The sequence below is a fragment of the Prionailurus viverrinus genome, chromosome C2 (assembly GCF_022837055.1).
Source record: "Prionailurus viverrinus isolate Anna chromosome C2, UM_Priviv_1.0, whole genome shotgun sequence".
NCBI lineage: Eukaryota > Metazoa > Chordata > Mammalia > Carnivora > Felidae > Prionailurus > Prionailurus viverrinus.
Genome location: NC_062569.1, coordinates 38,848,559 through 38,863,703, shown reverse-complemented (window position 1 = coordinate 38,863,703; position 15,145 = coordinate 38,848,559). Strand labels below are relative to the sequence as shown.

General features: G+C 36.8%; 1 protein-coding gene across 7 annotated transcripts in view; it reads left to right on the top strand.

The window, feature by feature from the left end:
- The window catches only part of SLC9A9 (solute carrier family 9 member A9), a 687,543-nt gene that overhangs the window by 181,804 nt on the left and 490,594 nt on the right, over positions 1 to 15,145 (top strand). For all 7 annotated transcript variants that reach the window (XR_007155680.1, XM_047875494.1, XM_047875495.1 and 4 more), the window contains 2 exons: positions 3,165 to 3,242; positions 4,791 to 4,867. Coding sequence is in view for 6 of the 7 variants with exons in the window: in XM_047875494.1 (XP_047731450.1) it covers positions 3,165 to 3,242; positions 4,791 to 4,867 (155 nt within the window). In the remaining variant the exon portion in view is untranslated. The remainder of the gene's footprint in view (positions 1 to 3,164; positions 3,243 to 4,790; positions 4,868 to 15,145) is intronic.

Here is a 15,145-nt window from a genome sequence, read left to right as displayed (position 1 = left end):
GTGCTTGAATATCATCTTTCCTTCCTTTGACTATAGCCTTCATGGGTTCAGTATATCTATCAGTATATCTTTAAGTACTTTGTAGCAGAGACTTGTTAAAATTTTAATGAAAAAAAATCATTGAAAATGATTGAACACATTATTGTGTTAACCACTTCCACTGTTCCAAAGGAATCGGGAATTACCAAAATAGTAAAATCATATCTGAGTCCCAACTCTTCTTAAACATTCCTAAATCTTGCCCTAAGTAATTGTTAGCCTGATGTTCCCTCAAAAACTACACATTTAGTTTGCCCATGCATATATGCCCAATTCTTAGTGATATCCCTGTCACACTGATTAACACTGAGTATGCCATTCATTTCTTCTCCTGTCTCTGGAAAATGAGGATAATTGCCTTTGCCAGCTACTACTCAGGAGATGTGAAAATAAAAAATTCAGTCCCTCAGTTGCGCTAGCCTGAAATTCAGTTGCTTAATAGCTCATGTGGGTAGTGGCTACCATATTGGACAGTATAATTGTAGTCTATTTCCATTATCACAGGAAGTTCTGTTGGATGGGCTGGCCTTTATGCTTTATATCGTAAAAGACTAATGTCTTTAGCTGAAATATTTTTAGCTTTCTGTTTTTCCCACTCACTTGTCTTAGATGTTTTCCCCCTCACTATATATTGAAAAATTTTAATTGTTTGGGCCTTAGAAACAGTCTCACCTCTAAGGCCATGATTTGAACACAAAATCTGAGGAAAATGAAATGTGGAATCGCCATCTGGAGATTGGTGCAGCAGCAGATCTAGCCATTTCTGAGAAATTGTCTGGGTTTGGAGTTACTCCCAGAACTCTGATTTAGCAGTTCCTAAGCTTATAGCAAGTCTGAAAGGAACACAAATCTGTTTTGTATATACAAATAAATCCTCGTATGCTGCATGCCATTCTCAGCCTGCCAGTTTCATCTGGCTGCTCCAGAAAATATAATTCAATAGTACATTAGTTAACCTGCATGCAGGGAATGGGGCATTCTGATTATTGAAATGTTCTGGTTGAGTGATTAACCTGATTTTTGCAGAAAAACTGCTGAGGCAAGGGATTTGCTGTCCAAAATGTTTGTGCCACTGTGTTTTTTTCTTCCAGATGATCACAGCTGCATTGCTTCCTTCCCCCAGCACTCAGAAATACATCTCTTTGCTAAAAACTTTCAAATATGCAATTGATATACTTTCAAAGAGGCCTCATAAAAATAGATCAATAATGGTGTATCAGATAATATTTGAAAAAAGAGCAAACTTAGAAGGATTCATAATTTCTTTGGCCAGATTTTACACAGCTGTAACCTTCAAGAGTTCCTAACAGCAGAGCAGTTTCTTCAAATAGTATAACCGGAAAATATTTATTCATATATTTTATTTTCTTTATGGATAAGTACTTACAAGTGCTTACTAGATGTTAGGTAATGCTGCAAAGGCTTTACAAATTTTAATTGATTTAATTTTTATAACCACCTTAGAATTAGGTATCATCTTATTATCTTCATTATATTTTTTTTTATTATAAATGTTTATTTGTTTATTTTGAAAGTGAGAAAGCCTGGTAGGGGCAAAGAGAGAGGGAGCCAGAGAATCCCAAGCAGGCTCCAAGCTCAGCACAGAGACTGATGCAGGGCTCCATCCATGACTGTGAGATCATGACCTGAGCTGAAACCAAGAGTCGGATGCTTAACCGACTGAGCCACCCACGCTTCCTATTATCTTCATTCTAAAGATGAAGAAACTGAGGCACAGAGAGCTATGAATGGCCCATAGTTGATCTACCTGAATGTTCATTGATACAAGATGTTATAACATCAATGGATGAATTAAGTTTCTGAGACCCGGCTGAGTCCCACCTACCCCTTCCCAAATGTTACATGAGTAGAATTGAGGGGCTATTATGGAAAAGGAGGAGGATCCAAAGTGCTAAAAGAACACAGAAGAGAGGCACCTGGGTGGCTCAGTCGGTTAAGGTCAAGCGTCCGACTTGGGCTCAGATCATGATCTCGCAGTTTGTGAGCTCCAGTCCTGCCTCGGACCCTGTGCTGACAGCTCAGAACCTGGAGCCTGCTTCATATTCTGTGTCTTTCCCTCTCTCCACCCCTCCCATGCTCATGCTCTGTCTCTCTCTGTCTCTCAATAATAAATAAACGTTAAAATTTTTTTTTTAAGTAAAGGAAAAAAACACCTAAGAAACTAGGGAAATCAAAGTGGACTTCAGAGAAGAGTAGCTTCTGAGATCCAACTCTAGAGATGAGTTAGAATTAAGGCAAAAAAAGGGAGGGGAAATTGGATATTATAATTGTGAAAACTATATGTGAAAGATTTTGATGAATATTGTAATGGTAAAAGGCCTTAGTGGTAAATAATGAACGACACTGTGTATTTGGGGAATGGGGTAGAGAAAGAAGAAAATAAGTCTAAGTAAGACTTTAAAGATTAAAAGAGTTTCATCTTCAGATTTCACAACAAATAGTAGGTTTAGATTCAAGAGTCTCTTTATTTCATTTCATTGTATTTGACACCAAATAAGTTTTTTTTTTTTTTCTGGCCAACTTTATGTTAACACTTAAGTAAAAGCCAATAAACAAACACTAGAAAAATCCATTTTCACTTTCAAATATATTTTTACATAAAGTTTGGAAAATATTTTAAACTCTGGAATGGGATAAAGTAGGAAAAACTAAGAGCAAACTTTTAAAAAATGTTTTATTTGGGGAAAGTTCAAATAAGTCCTTGTCAGAAGCTAAAATGCTTGAGCATTACCAGAAAATTTCTTTGACCAGAAAACAAATAAATATATATGTATAATAAAGATATTTAATATATGAAGAATGGATAACTAATCAAAATCAATGATAAGAGTTTTCTTTGCCTAGAAGGGTTTTATTGAATTGTTGTTATTATTGCTAGCTATAGAATGGAGTATAGGTTGTACATTGAAAATGTTACTTCATAGTTATGTTGCATTTATGAATTTCTGTTTGCATTTTTTCCAGTTTTCATTTGTGCTAATTTAATAGCATGTTAATATACCTCATACAACCTTACCAAAGGTGACTATAACTGTATTTTTAAAGCACATTTTTAGTGACCCAAAGGATCATCTTTGTAATTATACTTTTATCTTTTCTGGCAGATGACATTTGATCCAGAAATCTTCTTCAATGTTTTACTGCCACCAATTATATTTCATGCAGGATATAGCCTGAAGAAGGTAAATATACAGTGGTTGTTTTCTTCTTTTATCATTTAGCAGAGAATTTTACCAGTGCTAATGAAAAAGCAATTATTTTATGGGCTTATTTATTTTGTAAGGATATCATTATGTTAGATACCTGTGATACAGATTCAAATCTGACATGCTTATAATTCTTCTAAATCTGATCTATACAATACACTAGCCATTGGGCACATGCAGCTATTAAGCCTTGAAATGTGGCTAGTCTGAATGAAGATATGCTTTAAGTATAAAATGGACATTGGATTTCAGTGAACTTAAAAAAAGAACAAAAAATACCTCCATTATGTTTGATATTGATTTCATGTAGAAATGATAATGTTTCAGATATATTGGGTTAAATAAGACATATATTATCAAAATTCATTTTGCCTTTTTAAAAATTATTATAATGTGCCTACTAGAAAAATTTTAAATGACATGCATGGTTTGTATCATATTTCTATTGAACAATATCATTCTAGATGATTGTAACCAGAGTTAGCTATTAATTGGGATAGACGTTGGGCTTATCAATTAGGGTAAAAACTCAAGGTGCCTTGCTAATACTCAGCTGTTGATGCTCATAGAGAGGAAATCCAGTTTTGTTGCTTCTGTGCTTTTGCCTGACATTATTTAAGTATCACCTGAATGTGCACATTTCACAGGTTAGTAATTCCCTTGATAGTTAAGTGCTAGCATCTCCTGTGCCGCAGATTGAGGCTCTGGCCTGTGTGGGTTTCAAGATGCAGAGGTAGTGCAGCCGCTTTTCTGCTCCCTGCTCCCCACCCCAGAGACTCCAGGGGCCTTCCTCCCTTTGGCCTGTCAGTGCCTGCAGCCAGGCGGCTTTTGCAGTATAGACCCTATTTTCTTGTGTACTCCAGGCTCCCTCTTGCTGTCACTTCTAACTGCTCAGCTCCCAACTACACAACTGGAAGGGAGTTTTCCCAAGCCAACCTTTGAGAAGACTTAGAAGGCTGGTTTTACTCACCTCATCCTTCCTTATCCCCAGTCCTAATACTAGGCATCATTTGTGTGACTCGTTAAAATAAATTGTTGTAGGTGATTAAGGTTTTGTTTCATTGCATTCAAAAGAAATAGAAGTCAGAGATCCAAAAGTCAAAAGGCAATTAAAATATTTCAGGATAGTATTTTTAAAATATTAAAGGGGTTTAACTGGCAACAACATTTCCTAAAAACTTCATTTTCTGTTAATCATGCCAGAGTTCTACATGGACATTGGCCCAATCCTTTACTCTCTCTCTCAGGTCCAGCCAGTTCTGGCAGTCGTTTCTCTCATCTCTACCCTGTCATTTTCTAGATGCATTTTTCCTCCTTTCTTTGAGAAACCTCTGTCCTTTGCAGTGTAAATCAGTTCAACCTTATTTGTGCAATAAGGCCAGGAATTAAGGTTCCAAAACCAGAATTTGCCTAAACAGTGAGGGAAGGGAGGGCCTGTAAAAATGCATACATTTATTTTTATTTACTGTTACACTAAGAAAAAAATATGGACGTACTATATGAAATCTATTCTTTTCTCCCCAGAGACACTTTTTTCAAAACTTAGGATCTATTTTAACATATGCCTTCTTGGGAACTGCCATCTCCTGTATCGTCATAGGGTAAGTGACTTTTGGAGCTCAAGTTACAGGTGGCCGTGGGGCCAGTCATCTGTGGGAGGAATCTCACACTTCTGGACTCACACTGACAGGGTGAATTGTCTACCTTTTTCTGTATATCACATCTTTACACATTTTTCTGATTCCATTCCAAGGTGTATATATTTTCTGATTCCATTCCAAGCTTACAAGGCTACAAATCAGAGCAAACTGTAATCAGATTGCTGAATTTTCTCTGTGAGTATTGGACCTCTGATTTAGGGAATGTAGAGATCTTGGCTTGAGTTAAGTGAAGCACATTGCATTCCTTTATTTTTGCTCGAATAATTCAGGTAAGCACACTGCATTCTTTTTTCATCTTCTTTGCAGGACCCTACCTGTATTTGACAGAGTACAGTAGTAGCTATAGGGCAAGGGTGTGCTTTCTAAGGGAAAATTTATAAGAGAGCAGTCTGAGACAGACATCTCCAAATATCAGCAGAATTTTTAATGCTGGGATGGCTTTTCATTTGATATACTCTAGAATGCTGCCTTGTTTTTTCCTCACTATATTTTATTGGTTATGTTACTAAGCCCCCAAGTCTAACTATATAGACTCTGGCTTACAGCTCATCATAAAGCAAAATATGATACAAAATGGTGAAGCCAATCCAATTCACTCATAATCCTATCCAATACATTAAATCTCCACTGCAAAAAACATGTCAGCTGCTATGACCGTGGTGGTGTGGATGTCTGAAATTGTCTGATGGAGCCAACTCTACCCTTTAACTTTACTGCATACAGATGTTATAACCCTAATGCAAGAAACTGGAGCTAAAACACACACACTAATTATTTATCCAGCTCTTTCCTTGTGAAGTATTTAGTGTGCGTCACTGGAAGACTATGGAGGTATCGTTACTTGGACCTGAAAGCAGGGGGCGTGGGTTATGTTGAGTTCTCTGTTAAATTTTTATTGATTCAAGCCTAGAACAATTCAGGCTACATTATATGAAAATGTCCAGCATAGTTAGAGAGATGAAGAAGCTAAAGATTTTAGCACCTGAAGGTGGAGGTTTACAGGAATATAGATTGAGGAACCTCATTAAGTCTGGACACCTAAGAGATCTTTAAACTGTGACTAAGGGGCAAATATAGATTTTATCCTTCTCAAAGCATGTTTAGAGGAGAGTTGTTCTATTCTGTGGATAAGCCATAGCAGCTAATATTCAAATATCAAAGCTGACAAGGGCCTTAGAGATTTGTGCAATTAAAGCCCCTATTCTGAAGATGAAAAAAGTAATATCTTAAAAGTCTAATTAGTTGTCTTATGAAGTAGGGCCATAGACCGGACAGAATCCAGACTTTGGCTTCTGACTCAGCAGGTCTTACTATCATCCCCTCTTTCTTTAGCAATTTCTCTTGGAATTCCTATACATTCCTCTACATTGTTCATATACATTGACAGAAGGCTCTGAGATGTGTGGACTCTTAACAGTGTTCATCACTTTCTAGCAAAGATTGATGGTTAGCAGTTCTATAATATGAGGATCTACAATGTATAATAGGGTCATAGGTCCATAAGCTTAGATCTAAATCTAAGCTTATGGAAAATGTTGTTAAATTATGGAGTAGTCGGTTTTCATTATTACCCCATTTTCTTTGTCTAACTGATTTTAAGTATATTTAAGTGTATGTATTTATATTATATGCTTTCACCATCATTAAAACTCTATAATCTCTTTTTCAAAAAGAACAACAATGTACTGTGTGTGTGTATATATATAATTGACTTTTCTAAAAAATTTCAGTTTAGGAGATCTGGTAAAATTCATTTATTGGAATTTATAACCTCTTCTGATTTTAAGGCTGCAATCAATGATTTGTGCTGGAAAGTGATTTGAATAAAAAAAAAAAAATACAGCCCCAGGGAAACTTTTAGAACCATGGGCTTTTGTTTGAACGAGGCATAATCTGAACAACAGTTAGGGTTCCTTCTTAATTTTTTTTTAATATTTACTTATTTTGAGAGAGAGAGAGAGAGAGAGAGAGTCAAAGTACAAATGAGGGAAAGGCAGAGAGAGAGGGAGACACAGAATCGGAAGTAGGCTCCAGGCTCTGAACTGTCAGCACAGAGCCCAACGCAGGGCTTGAACTCATGAACTGTGAGATCATGCCCTGAGCCAAAGTTGGATGTTTAACCAACTGAGCTACCCAGGTGCCCCCAATTAGGGTTCCTTCTTAAGGTCTTATCCAGCAAGGGAAAGGAGCTTTACCTTGAGGAGGACAAAGTCAGATTACATTTCAGAAGGTCATTCTGGCGGTTATGTGAAGGAGAAATCTTAAAGCAGGGAAAAGATGGCAGCCAGGAGGCCATTTAAGAGGCAATTTTCATAAGCTAAGTTGGAAGTGATGAGGGCCTGGCCTCAGACAGTGGCAGTACAGATGGACATAGAGTCATCAATATGTTGAAATCTTGAGAGATAATGGGGTAATCCAAGGCAAGTGTTAGGAGTGAGAAAGGAGGTTACCTGGGCAACAAAATTATCTGAAGAAAGGGAAGAGAAAACCACAAAGGACTAAGAAGTATTGGGAAGATATAGGAAGAAAACAAGCAGGACATGTGTCTGGAAGTCAAAGGAATAGGGAAAGGGAGGGTAGACAGTGTCTAATAATAGGAAGTCAGATGGGACAGCAATTGGAGTATCTAATGGATTAAACCTCTAGGAGGTGATAGATGACTTCACACTTGTCCTAAGGGCAGAAATAAAGAGAATATCGGCAAGTCCAATTGTTTTGGGTGCTGTATGATAAGAAACAATTTATTTTTATGCTGTTGATCACCAGATACAATTTCAAAACTTCTGAAGGAAAGGCACAAACTTGAATTAAGACTTAACTGACACTTATATAATTTAGTGACTCTCATTATATGAGTGATTCAAATGTACACTCAAACCTTAGAAAATGACTGGTTATACTTTCCTGATAATCTAAAGTAATAAGAACAACACAACATTCATCAAGTACTTGATATGTAGTATGCCCTTTTTAAAAGTACTTTACATGGATTATTTAATTTAATCCTTAAAATAATCCTATTAAGTGGGTACTATTATTGCCCTCATTTAACATTTGAAACAGCTGAGGTTTAGAGAGCACACAGTGTAAGTAATAGAGCTGGCATTAGTAAGGAAATAGTTTGGTTCCAGAGTAAAATTCTTAATGCCAAAAATGTGCTTTACTTCTATTTATTATCATTACTCAAAAATAAAATTTAAAATATTAAACTAAAAATAAAATTAAATGAACTAGTCAATATTCACTAACATGCCACCTGTTTCTTCATTAGTCCCAGAGGAGTTCTCACAGATATGAAAGATTTTTAGTTGGGAATCCCATTCAAAAGGAATTCACATTTTTAAGAGGAAGGAAGAATGCCTAGGTTTATGCATATACACAGACTTACATGAAATGGGCAGAAAGAGAGATTTAGGACAGTCATAGATTGGACTCTGAGAATAATTTCATAGAAGATATAGATTCTGGGGAGTCATTTAATGGTGAGGGATGAGGTACCTGGCTTCTCCATGGCATCAAATACATTAGTCCTGGTGGGTGTAGGGAGTATTACATAAGATTCAAAGTTGGAGGGCAGATTTCATAGAGTTGTGCAAGAGAGGGTGGGAACTAAAATGCTAGAGAGTCAGCTGCCACAGGACAATGAAGTCTGGGATCAGAAATTTATGAGAATGTAAGTTCTATGAAGAGTGATTATGGGCCATGAATGAAAACTGAGCTGGTGGACCATGGTCTTATGTAGATAATGACTGGATCTAATCAAACTACAGGTTGGTTTTAGATGGACTCAGATGCTTTATAGGAATTGATATCACTGAATCCATGTGAGTAAGAAGAATTCTTAATTAAGTTTTATTAATTCATGTTTCAGAAATTAGATGTAAACCATCTTTTATATTTATGAGAAAGTTTAATAAATCTATTCTGCAGTAAAATCAGAGAAACTTAAAAAATTAATTTTAATTTTTTTAATGTTCTTAAAGAATTGAACCACCTTTTATAGTCCTTTCCTCATCTTATCATATAAGAAAAATCTTAAATACACCTGTTTTTGAATAAACCCCATGTATTTGGAATCATTCTCTGTTCATCTCCTTCATTTTTAGAGACTATTCCTTTGTCTTTGGCCCTATGTCTCTACCCTTATGTATGATACAGATGTATCATCACAATGACAACCTACCTAATGCTTTCTGTCAGCACATACATTTTGTCCTTAGAATTCTTTGGTTTCCATGAAGTGCTTCCTTAATAATAATAAAAGTAATACTCTTTTAGTTTTTCTGTTAGCGAGGAATTAAAACAAATTCCATAATTTCAAAAATATTGGGAGAAAGGAACATGGATCTAAATGTGAAGAATGGGGTATTAATTTTAAAAATAGCTTACTTTTTTAAATCTCATCCCATGTGCTTTTGCTTTCTATAGACACTATCTCATTTTATTCCCATAGTGCTCCTGTGAGATAGGTACTGTTATTATTCTTATTTTACATAGAAGGATGCTGAAGTTGAGATTTGCACAAGATTGCCCGATAAGTAAATGGTAGTAAATGGCGGAGTCAGTCTGACTTCAAAACACTCTTAGAATCTTATCCTGCTCTTTTTCCTAATATGATACTTTATATTTTTCTAGTGTTTTGCAATTAATAACTATATCTGTCAGACAAACTAGGCCCTCAATAATTTCACATTCTTACATTTATCACAATAGCTAACAATTATGAAAAATCTGAATATTTAAGAATAAGCTATAAATGCAAAGTAGAAATGATACCTGTGTTTTCCTAATGCAAGTGGTTGAAGGGATGATATTATTCATTTAACTTGGTTAGAATTCCTGGACTCTGGGTAACTCACTCTAGAAAACCTGAATTCATAATGTGAGGATGTGTCTATTATTCTTATCAACATTCCTCTGAAGTATTGGTTTTCTTGTTGGGCTTCTTATATGCACACCACAGAAGCTGTGCCTGACACTCTGTCCACCTGTCCATCAGGCATATGGGTGAAGGGGCCTTGTGGAAGGTCTTGCTCCACCTTCTGGTGTCATCATGCCTGCTGACCTGGAGATCTTTAGGCCTAAGTGCCCTTAGCACTGGTTCTGGAATTGCTGCTCTTTTCTTCTCTTTTCTTTTTCTTTTCTTTTCTTTTTTTTTTTTTTTTGTTTAAGTTTATTTATTTTGGGAAGGGGGGTAGGGGCAGAGAGAGAAGGAGAGAGAGAATCCCAAGCAGGCTCTACATTCAGCATAGAGCTCAAAACCAGGCTTGATCTCATGACTGTGAGATCATGACTTAATCTGAAATCATGAGTCAGATGCTTAACCAACTGAGCCACCCAGGCCCCCCGCTGCTACTCTTTTCTTGACTAGGATAAATTATGATGAGTGAGTATTCTCAAAATGCTGACTCCTAAATCTGGAAGATGGAACACATTTATTAGTCTCAAATCAAAACCTGAAGAAGTATAGTTCCTAGATGGAGGCCAAGCCATACCTCAGTGCCTTGAACTCTAGCCCTGGAAAGAGAATGACTCAGAGGAGAGTTCTTAATCCAGAAAACACAGCTCCTGAAATGGTGTAGAAGGACTTTAGGGAGGCAATGAACCCCTTTAAACTCTCCACAAATTTTTCATGCAAGAGAGTCTGCATAGATTTCACTGTTTACTCAGATTTCCTAGGGAACTGCAATCTACAAATACAAAAAACTAGTATGTTTTTCAAGAGCCTGAGCAGAGATAGTTGGGACAGGAAGGATTTTATATATATCCATATTTAATTAGAGCTGAAGAAGCCTCTAGGCTGCATTCAGGGTGGTCATAAAGTCTAGAAATATGCACGCTATTATTTTATCATTATAATAACAGTAAACCCGTTATTATGTATTTGTGTGTGTTCCTAGACTTGGTGGCCATCATATATATATATATATATATATATATATATATATATATACACCTAAGAGTGGAAGTGCCAGATGATAGAGTCTACAAATGAACATTCATTTTTATAAAATAATTTAGATCATTTTCCAAGGTGGTTGTGCATTTTTTCCGGTTAATTTTTGGCAATCTAATAGTAGTAAAATTATATTGTATTTATACCTCCCTGATTCTTAGTGAAGTTGATTATAGTTTCATATGATACCTATTCAAGTTTTTTCTCCATTTCCCTGCTGAGTTGTTTTGCCATATTTTCATTAAGTTACCACATTTCTTTATATGTTTAATATTTCATTGATTTGCCCTGTTTCTTTATATGTTAATCCATATTCAGCTGTATATGTTGCATATATCTTCTCCTAGTTTTTGTTGTCTTGTGCTTTTACTTTGCTCATGATGTCTTTTTTTTTAATGTTTATTTTTGAGAGACAGAGTATGAGTGGGAGTGGAGCAGAGTGGGGGTAGAGACACAGAATCTGAAGCAGGCTTCAGGCTCTGAGCTGTCAGCACAGAGCCCGATGTAGGGGTTCGAACCCACAAACTGTGACATCATGACCTGAGCTGAAGTTGGACGCTTAACCAACTGAGCCACCCACGTGCCCCTGTTCATGATGTCTTTTATTGAACAGCAGTTCTGTGGGCACCTGGGTGGCTCAGTTGGTTGAGCATCTGACTCTTGATTTCAGCTCAGGTCATGATTCCAGGGTCATGGGATCAAGACCTGCATCAGGCTCCATGCTTAGCTTAAGATTCTCTCTCTTTCTCTCTCTCTCCACCCCCCTCCGCTTCCCCACTTGTTTGTTCTCTCTTTCTCTAAAATAAACATTAAAAAAAGAAGTTCTTAAATTTAATATAGTCAAATTTATTATTTTTTTCTTTTATGGTTAGCATTTTGTGTTTTTGTGTTTTGTCTAATAAATCTTTCCTACTCCAGAATCAGAAACCTATTTTCTTCTAAAGTGTTTTAAGTTTTGCCTTTTACTGTAAGTTCATTTTCTAGAACTGATTTTTTGTATATGCTACAAAATAGACAACCAATTTTTCTCCCTCAGATGCATAACCAATTATTCTCACATCACTTATTGTCTAGTTCTACTGTTCCCCAGGATCTACTATGTTTTCTGTACTATGTACTGGGGTTTCTGTTTCTACACCCTTAATTCTATTTTATTGGTCTATAATCCATCTCTGCCCCAATATATCACTTTCTTAATTGCTACAGCTTCATTATAAGTCTTTGTATCTTAACAGGATAAGGCAATAAAGATACTCTTCTTCAGGATTACCTGTTATTACTTTTTAACTTTTATAAGTTTACTCCAATGTATATATCTATGCGTATATAATTTTAAAATTTATTATTATATTCTTGTATACTTTGTACATGTTGGTATGCCTTATAACTCTTGTTTCTTAGTATTTTCCTTAGGGACCCACTTGCACATGTATACTAGGAGACATGTATAAAAATATTTGTAGCAGCATTGTTCACATTAGCAAAAACTTGGGAACAACTTACTTTTCATTAAAAGAAGAATGAGTAGGTTCCTGGGTGATTCAGTCGATTGAGTGTCTTTCTTTGGCTCAGGTCATGATCTCCTGGTTTGTGAGTTCGAGCCCCACATCAGGCTCTCTGCTGTCAGCACAGAGCCTGCTTCAGATCCTCTGTCTCCCTCTCTCTGCCCCTCCCTTGCTTGTGCTCTCTCTCAAAAATAAATTAAAAAAACATTAAAAAAAAAAAAGGAGAGTAGGCAAGTAAATTTGTATAACATGATATTACCCAGCTGTAAAAAAACTATGAAATAGGGGTGCCTGGTTGGCTCAGTAGGTTAAGTATCTGACTTTGGCTCAGGTCATTATCTCACAGTTTGTGAGTTCGAGGCCTACATCAGTTTCTGTGCTGACAGCTGGAGCCTGCTTTGGACTCTGTGTCTCCCTCTGTCTCTCTGCCCCTCTCCCACTCACGGTCTATCTCTCTCTGTCTCTCTAAAATGAATAAACATTAAGAAATTTTAAAAAAAGGATGAAACAAACTTGCTTATGACAGTGTGGATGAACTCAGAAACTTCATGTAAGATCAATAAATCAAGTCCCAAGACTATATGTAGCATGACAACATTTATAAATGACCAAGATTAATCAGTATTGTTTAAGAATGCATGATTCTGTGTGAGAAGGCATATATGCATATGTGTAGTAAGGAGGGGGAATTAAAAGACATAATTCAGGGAAGTGGTAATTTCTGGGGGAGAGGGAAAAGAATGAGATAGAAAGAAACACATAGAAGAGATAGGTTATTGGTAATATTCTGGCTCTTGGAGTGGAGTGTGTTTGCAGGTATTCAATATAACTTGCATATATTTTCAATATATTCTCTTGCATGTATCAATTATGTTAAAAAGAAAATAAAAGAGCGAACAAGTAGAAAACCTGCTTGATTATACTGCTTACTTCCATTTCTGGGAAACTCTGATTCTTTTATTGTTTCTCTTTGTGTATTTTAATAAGAACAACTCAGTTTGGCAGGCAGTAGCAGGGAGGCAAAAGTGCCAAGAGTGTATCTGCCAGTATCCCCCTGGTTAATGCTTATCAACCACAAAGTCCTATGTTTTTCCTCTCTTCTCTCTTCTGTACTCCACCTCTCTCTTCCTTCTCCTCTGTCTCTTCTCCTGCCTCCCAAACATGTTTTTCTCACCATCCCATGAGACAGTGTCTGGGCTGCTGCTCTCTGAGACTCCATTTGCAGTAGGCTGCAAAACAGCAGAGCTCGGGGAGGCTGTGTTGAGTCAGACTGGAAGGCCCCATGCCTCCTCTGTGCATTCATTTATTCTCTGGATTCGGAGCTGGCACAGTAATAGCTGTCACTGGTGTCAAAGAGAAAAATAAATATACTGCTGCCCTGACACAGCCAAATAGGAAAAAAATAATCTCTAATCTGTCAAGTATAGCCTGAGCTGCTTAGCAGTGTGGTTTCTCATATCCATATCACAGCATGCATAGGCTGTATTTCTGGCAGCAGAGAGGAGAGTGAAGTTTTTGACGAAAAGAAACAAAAGGTAGGACAGAAGGACTGTGGAGAACATCAGAAAAGTAGCTTGGAGGTAAAGGAGTTGTCAGAGCCATATGGATCTTTGTGTTAGTCACCAATCCAGTTCTTCTGTTACACCCTTAGAAGATGTCAAGGATAAGAATGACAGAACAGGACAGAGAAAAATAAACTGTGAAAGAATCAAAGAGGAAAGAAAATAAAACCTAACTCCAAATTAGGAAGAGAAATGTTGAATGCCATGTAGAAGGAAAAAAAAAAAACCAACATGTTAGATTGTTGATGTGAAATAAGAAATGGCTACTGATGAAAGAAAAATGTATAAGAATAGTGGAAATATATTCTTTCTGAAAAAGAATATATCTGAGAAGTCTCATTATTAAGCAATCCATACTAAAAGATTCTGCCTATAGGATTCCTTTTAAATGAAATATTCAAGTCTTGGAATTACCCAGTTTACAGTCATTCTTCAGTACCCTCAAGCACAGATTCAAACATTTTCCTTAATGTGTCCAAACTCTGATCGAAGAACTCAGCTTTTATACACACACCACCACCACCCACCACCACTACCACCACACCTCATTTGGATAAAAGATAAAAAAAATAAGGGAAGTATATCTGTTGCCTATTGCTTTGTAACAAACCACTCCCCAAACTTAGTGGCTCAATACAACCATTTTATTCATAATTTTGTGGCTCAACCGTTTAGGTTGGACTCAGCTGGGCAGTTCTGTGGTTCTCATCTGGGGTCTTTCATGTGACCACAGTCATCTAGGGCTTGACTAGAATTGGCTGGTCTAAGATGGGTTCATTCAAATGTCTGGTGGCTGATTCTGACTATTGGCTGGTTGGTCTGGGGACTCACCTCTGTTCTGTGTACCCTCTCATCTCCCAGTAGGCTAGCCCTGGCTTTTTCCCATGATGGTCTCAGGGAAGCATTTCAAGATGATAGGAACAGAAATGCAAGACTTCTTAAGGCCCAGACCCAGAAGTCACACAATATCACTTTCACCATGTTGTATTGGTCAGATTATCACAAGAGCAGGCAAGATTCAAGACATGTGGAGAAAGGCTTCACCTCTTGATGGAAGGTCTGATGAAGTCACATCACAAAGGTGTATGCATAAAGGGATGGGAAGAATTATTGTGGTCATATTTGCAAATAAAGTGCCATGGGAAGTAATTATAAAATATCTTCAGAGATTTCAAAGCAAGAGATTATACTAGCA